Source organism: Pleurodeles waltl, chromosome 3_1 (assembly GCF_031143425.1).
Source record: "Pleurodeles waltl isolate 20211129_DDA chromosome 3_1, aPleWal1.hap1.20221129, whole genome shotgun sequence".
NCBI lineage: Eukaryota > Metazoa > Chordata > Amphibia > Caudata > Salamandridae > Pleurodeles > Pleurodeles waltl.
Window position 1 is genome coordinate 824294208 of NC_090440.1, and position 23006 is coordinate 824317213.

Genomic DNA, 23006 nt, shown 5'->3' on the forward strand with positions numbered 1-23006 from the left:
GATAGGGGTCTTCCCTGCTCCACTCTCCAGATTTCCTCCCTCCCTCTCCAGACCCACTCCCCAACATACATGCACACACATCCAAACACATTGACATACAAACAAGCACACACACATTCACACAACATACACACACTCACACATCCACACATGCACACACATACCACACGCAACACACACCCGCATTCACACACACACAAACATACACACACACACACACACAAAACACCCCCCACCCTCCCTCCCCTGTCGGAGCACCCGACTTACCTGAAGTCAGGTGGTCCTCCGGCAGGAGACGCAACAGGGCTTCTCCTGCCGTCCGCCAGCAGAACACCGCCAGGCCGTATCATGGGTCATGATACGGTCTGCAGTGGTCTACTGGCGTGGCGCTGCTGCTGGCAGCAGCGCCACCTTACCGCCGTCCGCCACCATGACTGTAGCCTTGATTCCGCCATCCTTCTGGCAGTATTCCGGCTACAGGCATAATATGGCGGTCAGCTGGTAGCAATGGTAACGGTCTTTTGGCGGCCGTCACAGTGGCGGTAGGCGGTTTTTACCGCCACTGTCATAATGAGGGCCTGAGTGTCCTGGCGCTGCCACAGGAAGTAACAACGAGGGAAAAAGACAGACGAGAGGGTATATATTGGCTGAGCAAATAGCCTTTTCAGGCATCTTTCAGAAGGCAGATTCAGGTTCTATGCTTCTGAGCTGAAGAGGGAGGTGGTTCCAGATTTTGGCAGTATACACGAGGAAAAAGGTCCCACCCCATCAAGTTTTTTGAAGTGGGGGATTGGTATAAGGTGGGCTTTACTAGAATTAAGAATTCTACTCAACTGGTATTCAATGATTCTTTGGCTCAGAAAGCTGGGGCCGATGTTGTGCAGGGCCCGGTGTGCTAGAATGAGTGCTTTAAAGATGATCCTTTTGCTGACTGGGAGCCAGTGCAGTTTGGCAAGGAAGGGTGAAGTAGGGGTGCCTTTTTGCAAATTGAAGAGAAGGTGTGCTGCAGTGTTTTGGGCCATTTGCAGGTGATGGATTAGGTATGCAGGTTGACCCAGGAATAAGGCATTCAAGTAGTCCAGCCTGGAGTGAATCGTGACTCGAACAACAGTTTTGCAGGTCTCCCAAGGAAGAGGGGAAATAATTTCCTGAGAGCCTTGAGTATGCATATACAGTTTCTGGTGACTGCGTGGATCTGGGTCTTGAAAGATAGGTAATTGTCAAAGGTGACTTCCAGGTTGCTGGCTGCCAAAGTGGGTGGAGGGTGAGAAGGTCTGTCCTTGGCCCAGGCACCGGCCCAACTCTTTTACGGTTAGGGCCTAACAGTATGATTTCTGTTTTATCCAGGTTGCATTGTAGTTGGTTTTCTTTGAACCATCCTAAGATTGCTCTCATGCACTTAGAGAAAGATTCCTTGCAGGTGTCTGAGATGCCCTCATAGGAGAAGACCAGCTGCATGTCACAGGCATACGAGACTATAATGATGCCGAACAACTTTACCTGGGTGGCAAGGGGGGGCATATAAACATTAAATAATGTTGGGCTGAGTGTTAACATTTTTAGGAAGCTGTTACACACTATCATCAGAAGAACTTCCTTTGACCACTGTTGATTTTGAAATCATGAAAATCATGTATAGATTAACTGGTCAATTAGTCCTTGATCATTTTCTTAGACGTTTTAAGTCCAATCTGTTTGTTTCTGCTACTCGTAGGCCTGGCTGCTTAGAAAAACAGAGGGAAAAAGCCATTCTTTTTTTTTTTTTTAGTCCTCATTCAACCCCGCTTACTGAGTCACTTCTTAGTCCCTATAGCCTTCTCGCCCTCTAACTAAGAGAGAGACTCTAGCCAGGGGATGCACCCTTGTATCTCCCGGTCTGCCTGAGCAAACCTGCCGAAGCATCAAACGGTGGCTAATCATTGGACAAGAGAAAGAAAATAACCAAGCCCATTTCATATAGTCTCTCAATAGCAAATATTAACAAAAAAAAAAAAAAAAAAAAGATTCAAACTACTCCCTCCCATTTTAGCAATGGCGACCACAGTTCCGCATTTCTCTAAGAGCCCTGTACATTTAAGTCCATATTCGCCACCCGTAGAGCTGCCTTAAGCCAGTCTGTATAACTCGGAGGGTGCTCCTTCATCCAATTTTTACAAATTTCGTTTCTGCCCAACACAATTACATAAAACAAAAATTTACGATTAATTTTATTCACCCTGGTCCATAAACCCTCTTCCTGTGATTGTCCAAATATAATCAGTGGGAGTGATATATTGATTTTCCAGCCCAGCATAGATGATATTGCCCCAAAAACCTCCTCCCAAAATACCCAAATAGCAGGGCAGTCCCAAAACATATGAATATCCGTTGCTCCTTGCCCACCACATTTCGGACATTTGACCCCTTCCCCCTTCTTAAACTTGGTAAGTTTTGCCTGTGATATATATGCTCTATGTAAAGTATAAAGATGGTTTTTCCTTAGTGGGGCAGGCTTCACTACTTCGTAAAGCGTCACAAACGACTTCTTCCACCATATCCCAATCTTGTCGCCTGCCACCACCTTGATTGTTTGGTAGAACAAAATTCTCATCAAGAGTTTCTAATATTTCCCAATACCACACCGCCAGCCTCTTCACCGCTGTCGAGCTTGCCAGATCTAAAAAAGAATCTTCCAAAGCGTTTACCTCTCCCAATCCCCCTTTAATTTATTTTTCCCACTCTTTTATCTGTAAGTATTTTAACCTGGACAGCGATCCATTCGTCATCCTTACCAGTTCATCCCATGAGAGTAAAGTACCCTCTCGCGAAAGCTCACCCCACCTTTCCACACCTGCCCTTTTGAGTGGTAATGCTAAGATATCTTTACAGCATTCTGGGGTGCCCGGAGAATCCCAGATAGGGGCCTGATAGCTGTAATAATGTGCAGGAAAAAGCCAATCTTTGCCTAGTAGTTTCGCTGCAGTGTCACTAAAGACAGCCCTGATGGACACCACCTGGGGTGCTTGGATACTGGGGGGCCACCCCCACGAGTTATGTTATGCTACCTGTCATTTGTATAGCACAATTCTACCAGTAGTGCTCTTTCCTTGTCCTATTGGTTGCGGGCCGGAGAGTGCATGGATTGTTAAAATGGTGGCAGGCCGAATGCATTGCCTGCTCAGTTGCGGGCTTATGCCTGCAGGAACTATTGAAGAGTGGGTAATTGATGGGTAGACTAGAGGGAAGGAGTATAATGTTGCGCATGAGACATCTTAGGAACCAAGCTCATCCCTGGCTTACAAGAGCATTAAAGCGCTTAATCATATCAAAGAGGAAAAGAAGGCTGGCAACAAGAAGCTCAACAGTAGGACGTGAAAGATAAAAATCAATCCCATGATGGATACATTACACAATAACAGTGATTTAATGGTGTATCACTTTGGCTTCCTATTTAAGTCAGTGTGATGTGCTTTCTGCAGGCTACACTTTAATAGGCTACACCTCAGCACCATTTTGACATTTCTAATAATCAAGCTGTTTTGCATGAACTTTCTCACATTCCCCACGAAGGAGAGCTGTGACGAGGATAATGTACAATGCACAGAGGAGGGGGCTACGAGGAGAGGACTGAGGAATCCAGACTTTGTCTAAGGATCAAAAGCTTTCTCTTCTGTCTGATTTATATCCTTTTTTAGAGCGATGACAATAACGAGCTGAATTAACATAATTAGCCAGTATGCCTGCCTTAGCGTGTAACACTAAGCAGGGTTTCGGAACATTATGCAATGTATTCAAATTTTAGACATGAAAATGATTAGCAGCAGCAGCAGCAGCAGCAAAACGTTTATGTTGTTTTTACAAAGAGCAAATCTTGTTGCAAATGACATACTGGCTGTGTTCGCATGAAGAAGCTTTCATAAACGAACCATGATAAATGGACTTTATATATTTTAATAGAATCCACATAAAAAATGTGAAAAAGAATATTTAGAAAAAAATGCATTTAATACGAAGCTGAACGTATCCAAAAGTCACAAAATACAGAATACCGACTGCTTGTTTTTAATGCATTTTCAGCCGTAAGGGTAAGCCTAGAAATTCGACATGTGAGCCTTTTAGAGTCTCTGTTAGCACTGCTGTGTGTTTTGGAGTGTTTTTCTGGCATGATCCATGCATCAGTCAGCAAAGGTGGGAAGTCTGTAGGTGGCACACATGCCACAACCAAAAATACACTGTTGTCTTAACACTCCACCTTCTCAAGCAAAAGGCCCCATTTGCAGCATACTGTATAGATGCCATACAATGCTCTCTGCTGCCCTCTCTGTGTGGTATCATAACATAGATGCCTTACCATATATTTTGGGTGCACTGGCCCTGCAACCAGCAGTGCTTGCTTCAAATTGTTCTGATCCAAGATGGTGGTCAGATGGTGAGAAAATCATGAAAAAAAGAAAGAAAGAAAGAAAGAAAGAAACAGAGTTTAGATGTTTCAATGGTAGAAACAAAAATGGATTTCTAGCTTAGAAGGCATAGTAGTCCATCATACTCAAGGAACAGCTGAAGCACATGGCTGACAAGAATGTATCATATGGGTTGTTGTCAGCGTGGTGTCGGTGGTAGTAACAGAAACTGAACTTGATTATGGTTACTAGGGCATGAGATCAGAGAGCCACATTTGGTAGGCCCAGAAAAGTCTTAGTCAAAAGCACATTGGTTTCTGTGTGGCTTAAAAAGAAGAAGCAGAGAAGAATAACTGTCAAAGTCTCTCTCATCAACTTGAAACCAAACAGTTCACTTGTAGGCTCTGTTTATTAGTTGTGCTATTTTGCCCACGGCAAAAAATCCAGGCGAAAATCTGCAACTTGCAATTCTAATTTTCTACAGGCCTTGAGTTATCGGCCCTGCAAACTGTGGACTTCATTATTCCAGGCCCAGAGACACAGCGTGTATCAGTATTGCTTTAGGGACAAACACTTTTGGCAGTATCACAGCTCATCCTCCACCGAACCCTGCAGCTGTATTGAAGGAGTCAGGAAACTCCCCCTGGTCAGAGATACAAACCTTCTCTGCACCCTTGCACTCAACATCATCTTCAACTCCACCCCCCCCCAACCTCTCGGCTTTCTCACTGAGACTTTCAACCTGCTCAGATCAGATGGAAAATGTCATCAGGTTTTCACCAAAAACTGGGAAAAACTGCCTGAAAACATAACAAGCATTACTTAGTTTAGGTAGTTATTCCCCGTTCAACTGAAGACAATGGAATTTGGTGTAGGTATATTGGTTTTAATAGTAGTTTCTGCTACCCTAGTATCCTCCCACCAAATTCTGTGATATTTGTTTTGAGGGTTTGAATGTTTGCTTTGTTATATTAACAGCAATTAATACTTGAACACTTTATGTTATTCACTTTATGTTACTGTTATACAGTTATAAATGTTTTTTCAGACTACAATCATAACTAAACAACAAAATACGGCTTGAGGAAATTACAAGTGTTGGTTTGAGACTTCTGCAGGTTAATTGTAGATTTCATTCTGAATTTGACGGTATAACAATGAAATCCCTTCAAAATAATTGTCTTATTTAGGCGTTCTGTAGCTCAGAAATATGACACAATGTATAAGAGCTTTTCATATGAAAGATACGGATTCAAGTCTAAACCAGATTACGTACAATCTGATGCCACTAATAATTTGAAGCTTCTTCAGTCCCCAAATCAACATTCATTATGGATTCCATTTTGTGCTACTGCGCATGTGAACATTTCTCAGAGGTGCAACAGTCAGTACCTTTAGTGGCACCCACAACAGAGTGTCCTAGGGCTGATTCACTCTGGACTCTCCCTCCTCACCTTCCACAGGAATGTACATTGGCGTAGGTGGGCAAGAATACAATCACACTGGCAGTTACAAAATTGCATTTTTTGGTAAACAGGGAACCTCTAATTCCAGTTTACCCTAAATTGGGTCTCAGACAAATGCTTAACATACGCTTTTACACCTCTCTAGAAGTGGAAGCACTTACTGTGTCCTTCTTCTTAATGTGTGAATTTGTATCCAGTAAATTTCTGTCTAACATAGTTTACCACATGAGGTGTAAGCAGTCAACTGCTCGTAAGTGCTAAGTTGCTTATTGTGAGTTTCCAATCCACATGGCCCCTCTCCATTATGTCCATAATACCTCATCAGACTGTTGAGCACAGTGTGTGTTCGTACACAGTCCACTAACAATTGCCTCCTGATTGCGCTTGGAGCTCCGCTACAATGCCTCCGCTAGCGCTGTATTGTGCCGGTGTCCTACGGAGTAATGTTCAAAATATCTGCTCGTATTTTTTCCCCTTCCATGAGGTTGATTTTGGCTTGCATATTTTTTTTCCTGCAGATAACTAGACCAAATTATTTCCTGGCAGTAACTGACTGGCTGTTTTATGGTTAAATAATTCCTTTTATTGCCCAGAACACTCCAACTAAATTATCTGAATAAAGAGGATTCTAATTTAAGTTAAACAATGTTTCTTGTGGTACAGAATTTTGCTGCATTAAAGAGAATGATAATGTGGAAAGAGGGGCTGAATTAATGAAGCTTAAAAAAGGAAAGGGAAATAGCCATTCAGGCTAGCAGCATGGACTGCATCACAGGGCTACCAGCATGGACAGCCTCATAGACCATTCTGAAGGAATCCTTTCTTTTAAATATCATGAATTATTCATCCTGGAGCTATGGAGCCTGAGATCCTCCTTCAATACTCCCCCTCGACAAAACTTTACAAGTTCAACTTTAATATTGTGTTTGCACAAAAAACATTTCTGTATGAAAAACATCGCTCAGGTATATAAATGCATCAATGCATGTGCAAATGTACATATAGGTGACGTTTATAGTAGCTGTTTAATCATATATACTCAAATGATGCATATGCCCATCCATTTCATCAGATTTATTTTTTAACATGATGTATTGTGGGGGCTGACAAAACATTGCCCTGGGTTGGTGTGGGCAGAATTTTGATTACGCTGGAGTACTTGGAGTAATTTTGATAATTCATCATTACTCTTTGATGAAGGATTACTGATAGTTACATGATTACTCCTCCTCACATAACGAAGAGTAATTTGGTGGATCAAATAGTATATTTTGCGCTATGACAATTGTGCTTCATGCCGTTTGTAAAATGGGGAAAAATACAATCCCAAGACCATATTTACAATTACAAGCGGCTGCCCGCACTCGCAATGTGTGTTCTGCTGCATTTAGCACTTTTTCTTAGCACACAATGTATCCCACCATCCATTTTGGACCCAATGGGGCACTTTTGTGTTATGAAATAAAGGTAAATGCAGACTTACTCTTCTGGCATAATTCAAAAATAGTCTCACTGAAGTTTTAGGTAATTCAACATGATTACACTACACAGAGCTATGCAAGTTAAGCCGACCCCTAGTTTTAAGCCAGCTTCCACTCTTGACTAAATGGTATACTTAGCACAGAGACACCCATAGAGAGATAAAGGAAACATCTTTAGTATATATTCACAGTAAAAATTAAATGAATTATAAACAGTTGTTTATTTAGTCTCCCATTGGCTGGCTGTTCATGCCTATATTCTACAGAAATTACTTAATCCTGTTCATGAGGGTTTGAAAAGACTCAAGTGTGTTAAACAATACCAGGTAAATGTGCAATATAAACATATGCATGCATAGCTTCACGTGATTTATTTTATATCAGAAAACCTTTAAAAAAATGCCCCCCTGCGGCTCTCCGTTTCAGCTGTCATGCTGGTACAGACGAGAATAACTGATCTCTCTTAAGTGTAGCTGTTGGCTCCATAGTTAATTTATTAGTACAGGTACCACACCCTGCAGTGTTCTAATGCTCACCTGCTGGCTACGGGACAGGCCTTACGTTTCTGCTGACAGTGTAAACGATTCTCTTTATTCATACTCCTGAAGGTTTGTTCTTGTATTTGCATCATGTGCAGAGAGCCTCTAAAATGTACTTTTGCTTTTCCTAAACCTGTCTTACAATGTTCTGCCTTTTTCGCCTTGTTTTCAATCACACTATTTCTAAACATTTCCTCTGTGCAAAAATCTCAGGCTGCACGATTTAAATAAAATGTCTGCACAGAAGAATGTTCTTGTTTACTGATAAGTGATAGCCTCTTATGGGTACAGTTGAGAACGAGTAATCCCTGTGATCTCGCTTTTATCAGTTTTTGCAGACAAAGTCAAGAACATAGAGTTCCAAGCCATACAGAAAGCATGCGTGAGAAATTAAAAAGAGGCTGAATACAGAGCAGAGAGAACAAATGGAACATAAAGAGAATGAAAGAGAAAAAATAAAGCCAAAAAAGAGAAAGGAAAAAATGTGGCTACAGGAATGAGTGCCTAAATTGAACCAGGAAAGCTCAGGATAGAAAAGAAAGGAGAGAATTGTAATGGAAAAGGGAGAAAGCTAAAAAGGAGAAAAGAGAGTGTATGGATAAATGATGGATAAAGCACAAATGCCCAAATGGAGCAACGAGGTAATATGCAAAAAGAGAAGTCAGACGTGTTATTGGTTTGCTGGGCAGGAGACCCTAGAAGAATTATTAGAAGATTGCAATAGTGTCGTGAAGAAGGCATAACCACAGAGGGGGGACATCGGGATTCTAATGAGATAAGCAACTGAACAGGAACACTCAAAATATTCCTTGATGATGTGGGAGTTTCAAAAAAGACATGGCAAACCTAATGTGAGAGTATTGTTGGTCCTACATCTGTCAAGTAAGATTCAGAAGAGTGGCTTCCCTGTTTATTCTTTTGTGCAGTTTTGCATCTACACTCATCCATATTTTGATGTAAAATGTTGATCAGATCATCTACTTTGGTCTCATACTTTGCGAGGTCTGGAGGTGAGTTTGCCAATAAAGCTGGTAGGTCATTTAGCAGGTCTAGATTAAGGTGAGGGCTTACAGGTGACTCTTATGTTAGTCCACCAAGGTAGCCTGGATGAAGCAAGCAGCTACATTTACCAGACTTTTCAAGAGTGCCCAGGTGGTGTCCGGTAACTCAACAAGAGGGGCTTTGCTGCTGTTTATTGGAAAACGTAGAAGGGTTTAGACAGTGGCTGAGAAGGCTGATTCTAGTAAGTCTGGCAAAGAAAGCTGGTATCTTTCCTGTCCAAAGTATGGAGAGGATGCTATCAATATGAAAGCTCAGGGATGCAGGCACATGTGGAGACCTGTGCTGTAGATCCTTCTGAGGTCCCACCTGAGGGCAATAATGGGGTGTAAGCATGATTGGTATTGTTGGCGAAGAGAACACTTTCAGTTCTGTTTAGATGGCACTTCAGGTATGAGCTGGTCATCATGCTTGGAAGCAAGAGAGGCAGGATTAGGCTTCATTGATCATGATTTAGGTCCATCAGGGAAGCCTTCAATGTACCCAAGCTCTGCTGGCCTTCTAATACACCGGGGGTAAAGACTTTCATGTTATTACATGTTGAAGTGCTGTCACGTAAAGACATACTGTAACTAGCACTTAGTTTATATTTCAAGGAAATACACACAAAAAGGGATTTTGTGAATCTGTTTCAGTGGTAAATTAAGGGGTCTTTTAGTATGTTTAGAAGAAATATCGAGAACAAAAATGAAACCTCCTAATGAAAGTTACAGTTTTAGGTCTAGATTGCATCATCAACCAATTTCACAAATTTGATACGTATATTATCATACGTTGCACAATTTTTATTCCCAGTATTTAATATAGGCACGTCATTTGGCTTACCCCTTTATGATGTACTGTAAAGCTTTCCACAGATTCCAATTCTAAGGAAGATGTTCTTCAAAAACGAGTGTATTTACTGCCATGAAATGTTTCTATATATGTATATGGTAGTTCTATAGCGAGTACCTATCCAATGGCAGTGGAGTGCTGGACATGGTCAAAGCCAAGCTTAAAGTCTATGAATAATAGGGGAGGAAGCTGAGTTGTAGTTGGTTAATGCATTATAATGTAGTGGTCTTTAAAAAGATGAGACTTTAACTCAAATGCATACAATGACCATACTAAGTTAAGGCAACTATACAGTTATAACTGAAAGGCTACCAGTGAGCTTCTTCCAAGTCTCAGGTAATATCTACCTGTGTATTAAAAAAATCTAAGTATACTGATAGTCGTGTAATTCTCATACTCACTGGACGTAAATGGAAGAAAATACTTCTAAAACAAAAAGAAGGAGAGCCAAATTGTTCCACCACTGTCTCACAAGAGAGGGCCCGATGTGTCTAGAGTAAGAGTGCATTGAGGTGACTCAGAGACTTAGACTTGGAACAAAGTCAAGCAACAGGCTGGAGCAGTTTTTTTTTTTCATTTGTTTTCAGGATTTGGAATGCTTGCGTGAAGAGCTATTCTTTTTTTAAACTTGTACATAGCAATGAGGAGACATGCTGAGGCAAGTTAGGTGTATTACCTGTGTGTGCTGGCCTTTGATACCTGGGGTGTGAGAAGAATGCCGTAGGAATCAAAAGTGACTATAAATGCTTGTTAAGCAAGCTGGTCTCTTCCCTCACTTGTCTTGGCTGAAACAAGCGGGCGCAGTTGTTTGCCCATCATTTTGAGTTTGCAAGCTCTACTTGGCATTCAAATCTTTTGTTCTACATCACCCAACACAAGGCCAGGTTCTTAAAGGAGGATGACATTATTTCTCAAGCACAATGCCTTCAATCTTAATAATAGGAGGGAGGAAAGTAACCATTGGCGAGGATCCACAGAGAACTCAAGAGGGGAGAGTTGCAGAAGATCAGCGGAGCCTACTGCCCCAGAACAATAATATCTGACATTTTGTTACACTCCCTGCTACGTGTGTACAGTATTCTTCATTCTATTGACGTGACTTTTGTTTTATCTACATGACTACACAAGGAGAAAGGTTATCACTGTTAGAAGTTGCTGTACTGTATCTCATGTTTAAATTTCTTTGAGTTGTGGGAATGGTTTGTGCTTCATATAAAACGGGTTTAATGTACATAAATATATAGTTGACAAATTAATCTGATCCCAAGGAACTCCTGAAAGAGGAAATACAAGGTATTGTTGCCCTTGCCTTGACTTTTTGGGAAGATTCAGAATCTCAGGTCTCACAATTAAAATGTACATAACTTAGCAAGTCTGCTCCATGTAGAATTTCCTATATTTTGTCACAAATGTTTAGCCATAATAAATACAACATTATAAGGACTGATAACATTAGAGGATCCTGTCAACATGCTCCTGCCAATGCATAAAAAACTGTGCTTTTTTTTACATGGAACTCTGGGCTGAAGCAGTAACAACAGCATCTGACCTTGATGTTCAGCCCTCTGGCCACAGTTCCCAATTGAGAATCAGGTCTTGCAAGTTCAAAAACGATAGCATAGTAAGTTGGTTTCTATCTTCGTAAACGTCTGGCCACGCTTGTATTAGTTAAGCCTTTAGAATTATGTTTGATACCTTGCCGGGCACATTCATCAGCCGTAGGGAGTTAAGCCTTGAGCTCAGCCATGCTACCAAACAGTAACGCATTGAGGTGTTAGGAAAACTGGTCCATCTCAGGTTTTGACTAGCTGAGCCTCATCCTTAGTCAAGGGCATTGCACCACTCTACTCTCTAGGTCACCCGTCAAGAACGTCCAAATGAAAAGGAGGTGGGTTTTAGGATACTCAAAAGTCTTTCCACTTGAATGGTTTAACAGTGCATTTAAACACGTATAGCTGTGGTTACACTCCAAACTATGATTTTAAGAATCGAATTTCTCTGCAGTCAGGCAAAGTCGGGGCAATAGAATGGGGTCCTTGGTTGAATTCCGTGCAGATCTGTATTAGACAGAGATGTAGCCCGAGTTGTTTGCAGCCAGAAAGAGGCACAGAATGAGGTGGGATAAGGTGTCCTAATTGTCTCAGAAACCAGGAGTGCAGCTATCAAAAGTTGCAGTGGCACCGGGGCTCATGGGGTTGGGACCACTGCACCCAGTAATGACTGCCTTTCACGACAGGGGGGCTAATTACTCTCCTTGCATTATAGCCCACGGTTCTTTTGCTACGCTACTGGCAGAAATCACGTGGCAAGTTGCATCTTTTTGGCACGTTAATTGAATCATATGTGCTGCTGCTCATTAAGGGTGAGAACTTTGGCACAAAGGATGACTGCGTACACATTAGAGGTAAGAGAGGAAAGGAGAGAGGTGGAGTCTGCAAGTGGTGTGGAGTGTTACATATAAATGAGACTAGCGAGAACTTTAAACTGCTGACTGGCAACGAAGACCATAACAGAGATCAGCCCAGCGCCATGGGCTCACAGACAGAAGGGAAATAAAGATGACAGGTCACGCCACGTCAATGGCCGCGATGCGGAGCACCACTGCACATGGCAGAAGAGCAATTTTACACTAGCGCCACACAGATTGTGCGCATTTTTTGCAGCAGTCATTTTCTAGGCATTTGCACCAAATCACGTGTACAATATGCTGTTTCTGAACTACTGTATGCCTGTGCAAAGGGCATTACAAAATTGTCCGGTACTGGCACCTAATCGACGAGCTCCAGTGCAAAACTGCAAACCCCTGGTGTAATTTACATGCTTTTACCACGCATTTGTCTGTTTAACGCTTTCAGAACACCAGGACGAATTTAGAAATTGAATTGACAGAAATGGAATGATGTGTGCGGTTTAAGACTATTGTGGCAATGTTGCCTAAATTTAGCGAGGGTATGAAACATGGATCAATTGTCTTTTGGACCAATTTTTCTACTTGATTAATAGGGAATGAAAGGTACATGAGAATATATTCCTGTCCAATCAAAAAGTCTTGGAAAAGGCAAATAGGTTTGGGTTTAATAGGCAAAAATATATATTGTTTGCACATTAGAGTGAGATACCTGATAGGGAGCTAATGAAAGAGGACAGAGAGGGCTATAGAGGGTTGTAAAACAGTCCCTCTTGCAGTTCATAATACACACAATCAATATCTTTAGGTGAGAGATTAATACTCTGCTGGACTAAACCAAGGCATGACTGACAAAGTCTAATGTAGTGCTTGGCAAAATTTCTATTACTCTGGGACATTATCGTATTATTTTGTGAATTTCACGTTACGCTTGTTACACAAAATTCCTGAAATTATTTCACTAGACCAGACTGCAAAATTATGCAGCAGTTGTGGCAGAGTTTTAGCACTGGAACAAAGGAGCAATGCAAACCAGTGCTTAATTTGTGCTTGTTGTTTCCGGTGCTGAGCACCGCGCTTATTCTTCTGCCTCAAGCATTTGCTGCGAGCAAGAGACACATTTGGGAAAGACGGAGCAAGAGAAACACAAAAAGGTCACAATGGGGGAGAGCAGAAAGCTGCAGGAGCGAGCTGAAGGAGCAGGGAGTGGCTTTAGATGTCCTGAAGAGGCCCGAGAGGGATTCAGGATTACGATGCCTCAGTAGTCCGTGCTCGCACATTTAATTGCTGCAGCTGCATGTTTCAGAAGAGAGCTCTGAGCACTGGCACATGTTTATTTACAAATTAAGCACTGATGCAAACAACCAGAACGTGAGTGAATGTTGTCTGTGGTACTCGTGCTTTCTGTGATGTTTTTTAATGCAATATCCATCCTCACCTCAAAAATGGGTGTGAGGATGCATGTTGTACTAAAATATAGTGTAAAATAGGGGGGGGGGTGCCACTACATGAGGATCTGCCAGTTGTAAACTTTAATCCATCACTTATCTGACATTAGCTTTGTCATCAGGGGTACCCTGGGTGCCTGAGTGCTGATGCTTGTGCAAGGAAATTTGAACTTGGGGCAACAACGCAGTCAAATACTGTGGAACAACACAGAGGACCTGGTCTTGGCCTGCCTCGTAGACAAAATCTCTATGCTGCCTTGGAGGCCTACGAGCAGCGGTAAGGAGTGGTGGCTGCAGGGTGTACTAGTGGTGGTGGCTTTTCCCTGTATTGTCTGGGGGTTTTACTCCTTGTTGAAACTGGAGGCATGGGTGTGACCTGCTGGCCGCACTGCCACAAGTGGTGTGGCCTGGAAGGCTGTGAGCTGGAGCTGAGGCAAGGAGGGGGCAGTCACCAGCGAGAACCTGGAGGTGAGGTGAGAGGGCAGCGTCACTACGGCGGGGGCCCTCTGGGTGGAAGAGGCATTTATTATTAGCTCCAGCCCTAGTTGAGTCCCAGAGCTGTCTACTTGTCTGGCGACTGGCTGTGAGTGATGGGCTCTGCTGTGCAAATCCTGGGGTAACACAGATCATGGGAAGTCCCGGCGAGAACTTGGTTGGTCCTGCGCCCCCACATGGAAACTTGATAGACTGCCCATGCTGTGGTGATCTAGGGGTGCAGCCACGAGGCGCCTGGGCACATTTGCCAATTTGACATCAGTGACCAGCTTAGAGGGCTAGCTTTGGGGCACTGAGTAAGAGCCGATCAGGGTGAAACACACATTTGCTGCTGGTGATGGCCCCAGGGAGAGGCCTAAAACTGCCTGATTGTCTGGCAGCCTGCTGTGAGTGACGGGCTCTGCTGGTTGGGTAAGCATCTGCCCGGATGGTGGTGCCACCGGGGTGGCATAATATTGGCTCAAATAGAGATTGAACTGTCGCCTGCACCATCTGGGACATGGATGGATCACCAGTGATACAAGTGCCTGGTTGTGTAGCTGCAAGATACTTGGGTCCTGCCGGACACATGTGCCCCACGGAGATTGTCTGTGTTGATCTGAGGTGAGGAGGATTTCATTGCCCCCTGCCCCACTGGTATACTAAACTGTGGAGATCCCATGCCATCCAGGATTTCTTTGTTGTATTCTGCATGAGTGCTTTTTATGAGGGGCAGGGTATTGCTGTTTGTGTGCCAACTTGAGCTTGGAAATTGAGGCTTGCATTGCGGAGAGAGGGCTTGCCACTGAGTCTTGGTGGCTGCTGCTTCCTGCATGCAGATTACAGTGCCACTTGACCCTCACTGGCGATCTTGGCCTGTGGGCTGGATAGAGACTCAGCCTGCTCATGCCACCCACGGATGGTCCTTGGAGTGAAGTGGGGCCCACCTTTGCCACCTTTGGGAAACTCCTCTTCAGCCCCCAATAACTTGCCCAACCTTACCATTGAGTGCAGCGGCCTGCCTGTCAAACTTTCACCCATAATCTCACTGTGTGGAACTTCACCATAGCGGGCCTGCTCATGCCCTCCAGGTATCCTGGGCCGTGGGTGAGGCGGGGTCTTGAAGGTACTGGCATTTTCCGAGTGGTGTGCTGAAGACTCCCTGGAGCTCTCATGTTCCCAACACTCTTTTCTGGTACCACCATGGGGAAGGTCAATACCAAGGAAACAAGACTCACCTTTAAGTGCTGCTAAAACAGAAGGATAGAAGACTTGCCTCCAGACGAGCTGCAGGCAAATCAAGATGAAGGTGCCAGTTCTTCTCATGACCTAGACATTCGCACCATGTTCATGGAGCTCAAACATAGCCTTACAGCAATTGACACCAAGATTGATATGTTGACTGACAGATTTGATGACTAAAAGACAAAGTTGAGAAGCATGATGCATGACTCAATCAACTGAAGCATCGTACCTCAGAGGTTGAAGATGGCCACCACTGAGCTGGCGAGAAGATGTTACAGATGGAGAAGGTTTTGCAAGTAATCTGCAACAAGAACAAAGACCTGGAGGCGGGCTTGAGGAGAAACAACTTACACATTATTGGTGTGCTGGTATCAATAGAGATGAGCAGCATGGAGGATAATATTGAAGAGATGCTCTGCACGCTATTTGGCAAAGCCCTCTCGGCCATGTTCATCATAGAATGAGCACAAAGATCGATTGGGCCAAGGTCCCCTCTGGCAAGCCGGCCAGAGCGATAATCATCAGACTGTTAAACTACAGAGACTGGGACACAGTTCTGCCTCTCGCAAGAGATTAGAAAATCCTTTACTATCAGGGCAATTAAATATATATTTTCCCGGATTATACTCTCGGGATGCAAACTGCCTGAGGGACTTCTTGCCGGTCAATTGGTCTTTTAAAAAAAATAATGCTAAATATTTAATCAGCTTCCCCGCCAAGCTTCAGATTCAGTACCAAGGCAAAACACACTATTTCACCCACCCGAAGGCTACCCCCAAGATTGTCAAGACTATGAACAAGACATCATCACACTTCTCTGCTGCAGCTCTGGATGTAGCAATGGAGCACCTCAGTGGCAATCACTGAACATTTGCAAGACCCTTTCCAGGACGTTTTGTCAATGCTGTAGGATGGCAGGAGGGGCTGCTCCTGTATGCTCCACATTCAGATTTCTGTGACTCCAATGGGATGTTGATGACAGTATTCATCCTCCAGACTATGCTGGGGCCTACTGGAAGGCCCCTGGATGCTCAGTTTACGCATCTTTGACCACTCAGCTGTTGCTAGCTGAGATAGAGTTGGGCCTCTGGTCCACCTCCCTGGGAAGATTCCCTGATAGTTTTTTGCTTTGCTGTTTACCTGTGGGTTATTTACTGGGTGGAATAGAGCTAGTTGGCCTGATTAGGACACCAAAGTGGGAGGTGGGGGTTCAGTGGTGTGTTGACAATGTTTGCAGACCTTAACTGCTTAAATGTTTGTTTTTCCTGTCCTTCCCTGACCACACAGAGCCACACATCATTTCCTTACCTGGATGTCTCCTCCAAGCATGGCAGGCATACATGGTCCCACTCATTGACAGTGCTTCAGCAGACTAAATGTGTGACATGAAATATCTGTGACCTTAATGGCAGGTATAAGGCACCCCGCGTACCAGCCTATCTGCAATGACATAAGATAGATATTTGCATTCTACAAGAGTTATATCTTTCTGAGGGCAATAGGATGTGTCTGTGAGCAGGCTGGATTGAAGAATATCATATAGCATATTGTCTAACTACACATGGAGGGTAGCTAACCCATTCGCAAGGGGCTTCCTTGGCACACGCATCACATTCTTTGTGACAAAAAGAGTAGATAAGTCCTACTATCGGGGACACTGCATAGTCATCCAGTTCCTCCAATTGCAATGTCTGGCCTAAATATAGATGATCCTTGCTTTTTTGTAGAAGTACAGTGCTTAGCGAGTGCGATGGAACCCGGGGCACTCTTACCGGGAGGGGATTTCAATGCAGTCTTGGATCCCCAGTCCCTACTCAAATGCGGCTGAGCAGTTGCATTTGGTAATGTCAGACAACCATCTTACTGACCTGTGGAGGGCACTACACACTAGAGGTATAGAAGGCACATGTATATCAGCTTGGCACAGCATGTGGTCGCACATAGATTATTTGTTGGCAACGCAGAATTTTGAAGCATGGACCTTGAAGCTGGAGCACCTCCTGTGGGCGCTGTCTGATTATGCTCCAGTACTTCTGGAGTTGCACCCGCCGGACTGTGCTGCATGCACCTTTGCATAGTGTCTTCTATCTGGCACTCTGCAAAATCAGGTGTTCCGGGATGATATCCGATCAGCTATTGTGGACTAATTGAAGCACAACCAATGGTCAGTGTCTTCGCAGTCCACACTGTGGGAGACGTTTAAAGCTGTCAAGCTGATGGGGTCTGCATTGCGAAGCAGGTGGGGGCATTTACGGCTCCGCGCTGTGGGCTGACGCTTCTTGAAAGTGAGATTCATGATTTAGAGCTATGTTATTTTGAGAGCTGCTCGGACTCCCTTCTGGCGGAGATCAGAGGCAAGCTGGAGGAATATGAGGAGGCAGTCCAGAGGGACGACTGCTATTTAGGCAAGGAGGCATCCACTTGGCATGATGGGGAGGAGGATAGAGCTGGTGGGACTTTGGCCAACCGTTTAAGAAAGGTTTGGGCTAGCGATTATATTGTCGACATAGATGGAGACCAACAGCATGAGGGCGTGGGGACAGAGGCAGTTCAGAGGGAAATGACCTACCTTTGTCTCTAAACTTTATATGACTGTGCAGGAGACAACACCTTTGGACCTCCTCCTGTATTTTAATTCAGTACTGTTGTTATGGTTGGACAAAGGCCACTGAAGGTACTTGGATGAGCCATTCACTGCTGAGGAGATTGTACAAGTCATCAACTCGCTACCTGGAGACAAGATGGTTTTACTGCTGCTTTTTATAAGGAGTATGCAGAACTGTGTTGTCTTACACTCTATGATAAGTCCCTTGCAGTGGGCATCCTCCCTCCCTCATTGCATGAAGCACTGATTGTTACAATTCCTAAGCCTGACAAGAGTTGCAGGCAGTGCGAATCGTATCACCCTTTTTCCATGATTAATTTGGATAGCAAAATTCTTGGAAAATGATTGCTGCGCTCCTACTTCTATTAATACCGCATATCACATATCCAGACCATGCAGGGTTTGTGCCTGGAAGATCGACAGTGCATAATTTGACTAACTTTTTTGCTCTGGTAGAGACTACTGACCTCACGCTTTGCATTCCTACGGAATTTTGGGATGCCACTAAGGTGTTCGATTTTTTAGAATGGCCTTTTTTGTTCACATTCATGTCACTCCTCAGAATGGGCACCAATTATATTAAACTAATTTGCCTGCTGTATGCCCAACCTGTCACCCAGGTACGTGCTAATGGTAACATATCTCCCCCCTTGCAGGTGTAGAGGGGCACTCGCCAGAGGCACATACTATCACTCATATTGTTTGCCACTGCCATGAAATCCATGCCAGCACAGCTCTGATAACATCACTCCCACAGGTGTCCGATCTTTACAACTCACCACATTTTGGTGTCTATGTATGCAGACAATGTCATCCTGTTTGTCAGGAACCTGCAGGATAACTTAAATCCATTGATACATGAATTCACCTGCTTCGGATGTCTTTCCAGTACTGCTATTTTTTGGGGACGTCAATCCTGTTCCCCCTAACAGATGTCACTGAGGAGTTTGTCTCAGAATTTCCAGTTTGCTGGGCAGGGGAGCCACTATGCTATTTAGGAAGTTGGCTGAGTAGGAACCTCGATGATCTGTGGAGAGCCAACTACGGGCGCTTGATAACACAGCTGGAGGAGAGAGTGGAGGGCTGGACGAGACTTCCGCTGTCATTGGCTGGGCTTCTTGCCATTGCTAAAATGGTGATCCTCCTATCTGTGCCTAAATCTGCCCCACCCACTCCCACTGTATTTCCGCAAATGGCTCCAATCCCACCTGGTGAAGCTTGCTTGGGCAGGGAAAAAAACTCACATTGTGTGGAAGATATTGATGGTCCCCTTTGAGCAAGGGGGACTGGGAGCCCCAGACAAGGACCAGTATTATTTCTGCGCCTAGGCACAGTTTACGCACTATTGGCTTTTCCCCACAAAATGTATGGCTCACACAGCACTGGGGTGCAACCGTGTTGCACTGTGCCCTCTCCAGATGGCACTGTACTTACCCCATAGACATCGAGGGGCACAGATAGACACTGTAGCTTGCATTGCCTATGCGTCGTGTGAGCTTGGGTGATGCGCCAAAGTCAACTCACTCTTGCCCCGTCGGTGCCGCTCATGCAAAACCCTCCTCCCAAAAACGTTTGACGCTGGCACCCATGCTCAACAGCGTTCTTTGCAGCTAACTACCATGGAAGCAATATACTCAGATGGGTCCTTCGTTACACCACAGCAAGCGCTGCAGGGTCCTGCAGTGTCCCGCTTAGACATTCTCACGTTTTATCAGCTGCGATCTATGATCTGGGTGCTGCATGTACCTTTCCTGGTGACCCCTCCCCCGGTGCTACCTGTGCTAGAAATGATCCTCACATCACTATCCTCACACAAGCCTGTATCAAGACTCTATTCTGGAATGCAAAAGGCTGCACCGATATGCAACCCCAGCACTCACAGTGCATGGGAGACGAATTTAGGGACACCCCTTAATGATGACCAGTAGAGATACTGCTGTGCACAGTCTCGTGCATTATCCCCAATTACTCCAAACCAGCTATTTCAAATGGGGTTCCTTGAGGATGCACACTGCACATGCTGCGTGTACCCTAGCACAGGCTTTATGATTCTGGCGTGGCATTGCCTGGCAGTGCAGGGCTTCTGGCTTGAGGTTACTGGGCATGTGACTGAGCATACGCTGAAGGTTGCGCTGCTGAGTTATGTAAAGGATACCCCTACAGACAAGTGCAAACTGACAGCTATGTTCCTTCTCCTTGAAAAGCACCAGGTGGCAGTACACTAGGTACGGCGTCTGGCACTGCGCAGCACTTGATGGCTTTGAGATGTGACCTACTGTCATGAACGGCTCATATCATATTGGAAACTCATGCATGTACGATCCCGCCCTCATGACACTTGATTCCCCTCGGTGCGATACTTGTGCGCTCGAGAAGCTGATGTGGAAGGTGACACTGTCAATAGCCCGATGATTGCGCCCCGGCCAGAGACCTATTCTCCATCGGCTTAGGTCACTTAGGTTCTTAGATGCTACTGCGCTGCTTGCCATTCCTAGCGAGAGCACTGGTGCACCACACGGAGATATTCTATTGGCTGACTATTTACATGTTTCCCCCTCCTAGTGGCTCCCCTTCCCTTTCTTCCCGTCCTTCCCTGCTCTTGTTTTCAGAGACTCAAGTACTAAAACCAGTGATGCTTTTGCTTTGACCAGCTGTACTGAGCTAATTTATGTACCTGTACGTGCTCACTTTGTTTTTGTATTGAAATTTAAATAAACAGAACACACACACACACATATACATATATATATATATATATATATATATATATATATATATATATATAAATATATATACTTATATATATATATATAAATATATATATATAAATATATATATATTTATATATATTTGGAATTAAATGCAGGTTTTGCATTTCACGTAATTTCACATAATTTTGCCTTATTTTTGTGAAATTTCACACAATTACGCAAAAGCATATTACATAATTATGCGCACCTTTAGTCTAAAGCCACTGATGGAGAGAGATTGATTGAAGCAAGCCGATGGTTCAAAGGGCGGACTCAAAGCCCATTCAATGTATATTATTATCAAGAGGTGTTTTTGAAAAATGCTGTGCAACACCCCAGATCTAAAAGTAAAGTACGTTCTTGTGTTTAAACAATAGCAGTGGCACAAATGCATTTCCCCCTCATTTAAAATGTTTTTTTACTACACAACTATTACAAAAAATCTGTTGTTTATAAGGAATTTAGGTTTTATATTTCCTCTTGGATATGATTTTACAATCAGTTTCATCTATTTATGTAATGGTGCAAACAGCCCCTTTTTATACCATTTTAACATTTGGTCCTTGGTTTGAAAATGTCTAATTACTTGCCATTAGAGAAATACTGAATGTTAACAGATGATGAATTTAGTTAGGAGCTGTAAAATAGAGCACCTTCTCAAACTGTAAAAGTGCCTGCTGACTGTGAACAGAGGACGTGTTTTTTGTAAATAGTTGAGTACTGTTGTCAAAAATCAATTTAAGCCACTCCTGGTTTGTCATCCGACAGAATTTGGAATGACGGGAACTGTAGTTTAAAAATGTTCGTTAAAAATATGGCTATCCCAGTCCCAGAACACTTAATGCTATACTTTAGTCTTGCTTGACTAACTTTGTAAATAAGAGATGTGCTTGTTTTAAGTATACAGGGATGCAGTAAAAACAGCTGTATCTCATACACCAATGGTTTTCAAACACTGCTTAGCAGGAATTTAATTTTCTACATTGCTAACCTAGAATTACTGAGATGTATGCAGCATTACAAACTTACTGAAAGTTACTCATCTTCGCACAAGTTGTACTAGTACAAAACGTCACGAATTCTCCCGAGCAAACACTGGAAATGCACAATATTTTAAAAGCAGCAGAGGGGCATGCACATTAGTATGACGTCCTCTGCGTGGAATAGGGTTGTGGAGCTGTAGACTGGATTACACAAGAGCTGGGCGTACGGTCCATCATATATTGACGGCTCATCTGAGAGAGGAATTGTGGACTACTGTCTTCAGCAAGCCTCCTTACACTTTTGTGGGGGCCATTAATATTTAAAAGCATGCTATCTAAAAAGATGTTCTGCTACTCTGAGGTGTACTAAAACAAATATAGAATATCTGTACTCTGATTATCACTTTGGCTTCATGGTGGGACACAACAAAATCTGTTGTTCGGGAATGACAGATCTGTGCTTTGTGCCTTCACGTGTTGATGCTGGAACAGGAACTCACAAGAGAAGCTGCAGTGTTGCAGTCACACATGAATGTACCCGAAATAAGGAAACCAATGACTGAGTTCCTGCCACAAATTCTTAAGTTTTGCAAAACATAGTCCAACATATTAGTGCTTGCACTTCTTCTGTCCCTAAGTGAGAATGTCCTTTACAATGTTTTCTATTGTTTGTGTATTAGTACAGTTCAGCATTGTTGAAGTGGAATTCATTCAGGAGCATTCACAATACTTTGGTAAATCTGAGCCTTTAATGTATTCAAAGCCTTTCTGGATTGCACACACATCTTCCAACACATTTCTCTATATGTAAAAATCTTACCAGGCAGATTGATGCATGCTAGAACCTTTTCACAGGACTCAGGGCCAGATGCATCATTTATTCCAATAGCAATTACCAAATTGCGATTTTTTGCAAATCGCAATTAAGTAATCGCTATTGGAATGTATCAAACTACAGGAGTTTCATATAGCGATTTTCAAGGGCTCGCAAATGGACCTACCTCATTAATATTCATGAGGTAGATCGCAATTTGCAAGCCATTGCGAATGGCTACAATCACAGGGATGGTGGCCTGCTGGACTCACAGACCACCATGTCTGTGATTGCTTTTAAATAAAGCAATCTTTTTTTTTTTTTTTAACGCTGCCCGTTTTTCTTAAAGGAAAACAGGGTGTGTTTAAAAAAGAAAAATGAAAAGTTTTCTTTTCCTTTTTAAGAGTAGGCAGTGGTCCGTGGGACTACTGCCTGCTCTTAAAAAATGTTTTCGCATCCATGCATGTTAGCACTTTTTGATATTGGTAACTGCAATTGTTTTGCGACCGCATTCATGGTCAC

The 23006-nt window shown here is 43.5% G+C and overlaps 1 protein-coding gene across 15 annotated transcripts in view; it reads right to left on the minus strand.

The window, feature by feature from the left end:
• The window catches only part of SOX6 (SRY-box transcription factor 6), a 777007-nt gene that overhangs the window by 165886 nt on the left and 588115 nt on the right, over positions 1 to 23006 (minus strand). For 7 of the 15 annotated variants that reach the window (XM_069223708.1, XM_069223709.1, XM_069223718.1 and 4 more), the window contains exon 10: positions 4331 to 4384. The exons of the other annotated variants lie outside the window; for them this stretch is intronic. In XM_069223708.1, the coding sequence (XP_069079809.1) occupies positions 4331 to 4384 (54 nt within the window). The remainder of the gene's footprint in view (positions 1 to 4330; positions 4385 to 23006) is intronic. 15 annotated transcript variants of the gene reach the window in all.